The sequence below is a fragment of the Leucopleurus acutus genome (assembly GCF_964270905.1).
Source record: "Leucopleurus acutus genome assembly, chromosome: 6".
Classification (NCBI taxonomy): Eukaryota; Metazoa; Chordata; class Mammalia; order Artiodactyla; family Delphinidae; genus Leucopleurus; species Leucopleurus acutus.
This window is the reverse complement of record NC_139149.1, coordinates 74,768,814-74,774,981: the sequence shown is the minus strand read 5'-3', so window position 1 is coordinate 74,774,981 and position 6,168 is coordinate 74,768,814. Positions and strand designations below refer to the sequence as shown.

General features: G+C 33.7%; 1 protein-coding gene across 1 annotated transcript; it reads left to right on the top strand.

Annotated features, from left to right (window-relative positions):
• Nucleotides 1-719: 719 nt before the first annotated feature.
• On the top strand, nucleotides 720-5,746 carry MSTN (myostatin; the record flags this gene model as incomplete). The annotated part of the gene is made up of 3 exons (XM_082841098.1): nucleotides 720-1,107; nucleotides 2,937-3,310; nucleotides 5,366-5,746. The coding sequence occupies exons 1-3, from the start codon at nucleotides 735-737 to the stop codon at nucleotides 5,744-5,746; spliced, it is 1,128 nt and encodes a 375-aa protein (XP_082697224.1). The 5' UTR covers nucleotides 720-734.
• Nucleotides 5,747-6,168: the final 422 nt, after the last annotated feature.

Here is a 6,168-nt window from a genome sequence, read left to right as displayed (position 1 = left end):
TGAGCAGTTTAATATTAAAGTATGATTTTCATTATGTGTTAAGAATTTATTCAGGAAAACAAGTTTCTCAAATTATAGCCAAAAATCTTTTACTAGTATCACTATCTTAACTTTAAATTTAAATCTGTATTTCCCTAATTACACAGTACTAAAAATAATTTACTACAACAAATAAAAATCCTTTTACTTCAAATCCTTGCCTAAATAATATAAAATCATTTTATTTTTTGAGGAAAAGACATTTCAACTTTTTAAGTATGAAGTGTAAATTAAGATTTACTTCTTTAAATTATAATTTTAAAGTTTCACATATAAAGATGAACAAGATCTAAGTGTAGTTTATATTATTGTTAAAATAGATTTTAATTTTTCAAATGTCACATATATCTTTCATTATTTGTAGATTTATTTCTTTTATGAAGTAGTCAAATGAATCAGCTCACCCTTGACTGTAACAAAATACTGTTTGGTGACTTGTGACAGACAGGGTTTTAACCTCTGACAGCGAGATTCATTGTGGAGCAAGAGCCAATCATAGATCCTGACGACACTTGTCTCATCAAAGTTGGAATATAAAAAGCCACTTGGAATACAGTATAAAAGATTCACTGGTGTGGCAAGTTGTCTCTCAGACTGTGCAGGCATTAACATTTTGCTTGGCATTACTCAAAAGCAAAAGAAAAGTAAAAGGAAGAAATAAGAACAAGGAAAAAGATTGTATTGATTTTAAAATCATGCAAAAACTGCAAATCTATGTTTGTATTTACCTATTTATGCTGATTGTTGCTGGTCCAGTGGATCTGAATGAGAACAGCGAGCAAAAGGAAAATGTGGAAAAAGAGGGGCTGTGTAATGCATGTATGTGGAGACAAAACACTAAATCCTCAAGACTAGAAGCCATAAAAATCCAAATCCTCAGTAAACTTCGCCTGGAAACAGCTCCTAACATCAGCAAAGATGCTATAAGACAACTTTTGCCCAAAGCTCCTCCACTCCGGGAACTGATTGATCAGTACGATGTCCAGAGAGATGACAGCAGTGACGGCTCCTTGGAAGATGATGATTACCACGCTACGACGGAAACGGTCATTACCATGCCCACAGAGTGTGAGTAGTCCTATTAGTGTAGAGCAACAGTTCTGCTGACTGTTGTTCTAGTGTTTATGAGAAACCGATCTATTTTCAGGCTCTTTTAACAAGCTGTTGGCTTGTATGTAAGTAGGAGGGAAAAGAGTTTCTTTTTTTTCAAGATTTCATGAGAAATATACTAATGAGACTGAAAGCTGCTGCATAATTTGTTTCCTTAGAGAGCTAAAAGGCTAAAAATAAAATGCTTGCATAGCATTAATGTTATACAGTTTAATGTGACAACTATAACATGCTTATGCTTTCACAGCTTAATACCACCAAGGTAAGGATTGGGAGATACTACAAGCAATGTGAAAAACTTGAAATTTTTTAACTACATGAAATTTCATAACTGCATTTGGTTGTCTGAAATATGCATTTTATAATAACAGGTTTTTTCATAATAAAGAGAACCGGAAAGAAATTTGTAGATGTTGAAGCATTTGCTGAACACCTAGAATGACTTCTGTTATTCAAAACTATTTCTCACAGTGTTTTTATGTTCTTCACAAATTAGAGTTATCTAATTTTGAAAGCTATTACAACACTGGAAAATATGAAAAAATATTTTTTATAAATTTAATGTATTACTAAGAGCAATGATGAAGTAAACATAGCATAATAATAATCATGAGCTAATTATCAGAAAATGCTAAGAAATAAACATTTTAATTGAGTAGGCTATGAAAAGTCCCACTTATACCTTGACCATGGTACTATTGTTGAAAGTACCCGATCTGCATATTTCCAGGCAGGCACATGCTTAATAACCTCCTGAAGTATTATTTTACTCTTCATAGGAGGGAGGACTATTACCTGTAGTATCTACATTGCTTCTGGAAGATTATATACGTCATACCATTCCTGTTGCAGGCAGTTCAAAACTATACTCAAGGAAAGCGGGACAGGCACCTTAACAGAGAAGGCATGACAAGAAAGAGTTTTGTGCCATATGTCTGTGATCTTGCTTTATAGAGTGGTTTACCCACTTTAAACTGGACTCAAAACAGTTTCAAAATACTGTTTTCCTTATTAAGTAATTAGGTTATAATGCAACGAATAATCTTCCTTTAAGACTGTGCTATCAGATAACCCTGGAGTAGATTTGCCTTATTTATAAACAATCTTGGAAAACCAAAAGGAAAGAAATTTCTAAGTGCTCCTGCTTACAATGACAGCCTGGCCCTAAAGACAGTGTTTTCTAAGTTTTGAGATAGCCTGAATGCAACATTTAGATTTTGGTGCTACTTACCTGCTAGTTTTGTTCCTTTAAAAAGCTATCCCAGCACCCAAACATAACAGATGTACTATATTTTCTACTAATTCCTGAGGCTCAGTTGCTCAGTGTCTTGTCCCCAGGTAATTCAGGCCTGGGGGAAGGGTTCCTTCTTCCAGACTGATTGGTACAGCTGCTCAGTAAGTGTAACTACTCAGATTCCCAAAGAATTCTAAGTGGATGTTCCTCCACAGTTTCTCTTGTTCTCTCTAATCATCATCATCTTAAAATTTCATCCACTTTTCATTCCTTAATAGAATTTTCCTTAGTCCACAGTTCTCTGGAGAGGAAGTAGGTTCCTCCTAAACAGCTGAAAAAACATACATCTAAGAAAATCTGAAAAGCTATAGTAATTATTTTATTTGATAGTTTTCTGAGTTATGAATGAAATTCTACATATTTTTTTATTTTAAAAGACTAAATGTGCACACATTATTCCAATAAACATGCTCATTGATTAATATGGAGGAGTTTATGCATCTGTCATGAAAAATGATTTCAGTAACTCTTTTTTTTTCTTATTCATTTACAGCTGATCTTCTAATGCAAGTGGAAGGAAAACCCAAATGTTGCTTCTTTAAATTTAGCTCTAAAATACAATACAATAAAGTAGTAAAGGCCCAACTGTGGATATATCTGAGGCCAGTCAAGACTCCTACAACAGTGTTTGTGCAAATCCTGAGACTCATCAAACCCATGAAAGACGGTACAAGGTATACTGGAATCCGATCTCTGAAACTTGACATGAACCCAGGCACTGGTATTTGGCAGAGCATTGATGTGAAGACAGTGTTGCAAAATTGGCTCAAACAACCTGAATCCAACTTAGGCATTGAAATCAAAGCTTTAGATGAGAATGGGCATGATCTTGCTGTAACCTTCCCAGGACCAGGAGAAGATGGGCTGGTAAGTGATTACTGAAAATAACATTCTAAAAACCTTATGTTTTTATTCATAATGTGAATGAATAGTAGTGGAAAACAACTACCAATTTCCTATGCTCATAAGCCGGACAAAGGTATCTTACCCCGATGGTAGCCCTGTACCCAATAAAAGTAGGTGTCCAATTTCATATCCTATGAAACACTCTCTTGATACTTTTAGTTTGCATGAGGACTTAAAGAAAAAAGTTACACCATAGTCCTTAACTTCTTAAGGAATTATTTTGAATTGGGAATGAAATATAAAGTGCTTTTCATTGATGTGCTATATGATTATATAAATAAAAACATGAAGTCTTCATAGTGGATTCTAGGACATACCCCAAAAAACATTTTTTTCCCTAGAAGAGTGCCAAAGGTGTTAACATGTTTTTTGGCTTAATAAAGTGGAAAAAAATAAACTCTAAAAATTATAATTGAAATAAAATGCTTTTAATTATAGCAACTAACTAAATACAATATGTTTAGACTTATATGCTATTACATATAGTATATTTAAGATCCCTCAAGATAAATGTTCCTTATTTTCTAGGCTGTTAATGCACTGATGTATATGTGGATTACTCTGTGAATTACCCCTAATAAAATTTAAAATTTCGGGGTAGTTAACCTGTACCAACAAGCTTATTTCTGAACTGTCTTACTATTCTTCTGCAAGAGTTTACTTAGGTAATGCCAACTAATTTAATATCAGGTCAAACAGAAGACAATGCCTTATATATTATAAAAATTAATAAAAACCATTTAAAACCTAGTATAAATTTAGAGTTACTCACTCTTCTGGCTTATCTATGCTTGTGTTTACTTCTGTTTGCAAAAACTTATTTAATGTGACCATATCTTTTACTTCCATTTATTGATATAATTTACAACAAAAGATTATACTTGTAAGCAATGTGTTAGCTTTTCAGTTTTTAAATGGTCTTGTTTGTAAAGAATATATAATTAGTAAGTCATATCTACTTTAAATGAAAACATATTCTTTAAGAGATTATACAATTTTCCAAGTGATCTATTTTTCTTTAAATATGCTACATAAAATGTTACTGACTCCCAAAATGATGTTATTATTTTTTATAATCTTAAATACCAATAATTACCAGGTCTATTTTGATTTTGATACAGGATAAAAACTACTATTAATTATTTAGGAATGTGTTATTTTTTATAGACAGCATTTTAATGATCAAAGTTGGTGATGTGACAGAGGTTTTATTTATTATTAAACAGATGGTTAATACGATATATTCCTCAGACTTTTCCATATAAAAGGAAAAATGTCTCAAATGCATGAAAAGATTGGGGTGGGGGAAGGATTAGCAAATTATTGTTTAAATATCTGAACAGCAACATTTTTCAGTGAAAGAATAAAGGAAATATTATCGTATCTTCTTCTGAATCTGTCCCTCCCTCTCTTGGAGTTGGGTGTTCCAACCCAATATACCTACCACTACCTTCATCACCCTACCTTCCTTTTTCCCATTACAATCTGTACAGTACTGGGTGGTAACTATTTTGGTTTGGCGTTAATATCCAAGGATCCCTGAATAAGATCTAGTGAATGGAGGATGGATGAGTATACCTATCCCTCCAGGAGTCATCAGACATATTTAGCCACCATATTTAACCAACAAGCAGGAAGAGAGAAGCTAGCTTTTCCCCTTCCTCCTTTCTTCCCTCCTCCCTCTCTCTTCTGCTCCATCTCTCCCTTTCTTGCCATCAATATTTTCAGAGCATCTATTATGTGCCAGGCATTCAGATACTCAAACTGGGGAAAACAAGAATAAGCAAGACAAAGATTTGACCACAGGGGAATCTGTATTGCTGCTATAGTCTTTTGAGCCATAAGGGAAGTATCAAGCCTAGTATAAATTAAAATTCCTTAATGCTGTGGCAACATTAAAACATAAAAACAAATGTGGCAGAAGCAAAATGATTAGTTTCTTTCTTCAACAATGACTGCTTGAGGTAGGAAGGTGTTTCAGGATCTACTACTAACTCTTCTTTCCTTTTCATACAGAATCCCTTTTTAGAAGTCAAGGTAACAGACACACCAAAAAGATCCAGGAGAGATTTTGGACTCGACTGTGATGAGCACTCCACAGAATCTCGATGCTGTCGCTACCCTCTGACTGTGGATTTTGAAGCTTTTGGATGGGATTGGATTATTGCACCTAAAAGATATAAGGCCAATTACTGCTCTGGAGAGTGTGAATTTGTATTTTTACAAAAATATCCTCATACCCATCTTGTGCACCAAGCAAACCCCAGAGGTTCAGCAGGCCCCTGTTGTACTCCCACAAAGATGTCTCCAATTAATATGCTATATTTTAATGGCAAAGAACAAATAATATATGGGAAAATTCCAGCCATGGTAGTAGATCGCTGTGGGTGCTCATGAGATTTATACTTGTTTCATAACTTCCTAAAAAGTGGAAGGTCTTCCCCTCAACAATTTTGAAACTGTGAAATTATGTACCACAGGCTGTAAGCCTAGAGCATGCTACAGTCACTTACGCACAAGCTACAGTATATGAACTAAAAGAGAGAATATATGCAACGGTTGGCATTTAACCATCAAAACAAATCATACAATAAAAAGTTTTATGATTTCCGGAGTTTTTTAACTTGGAGATCAAATTCCATTTATGTTCATATATATCACAACATATGCAGGTAAATGAAAGCAATTCTCCTTGTGTTCTGGTGAATTAAAGGAGTATGCTTTAAAGTCTATTTCTTTACAGTTTCATTTAATATTTACAGAAAAATCTATATGTAGTATTGGTAAAATGCAGGATTGTTATATACCATTATTTGAAT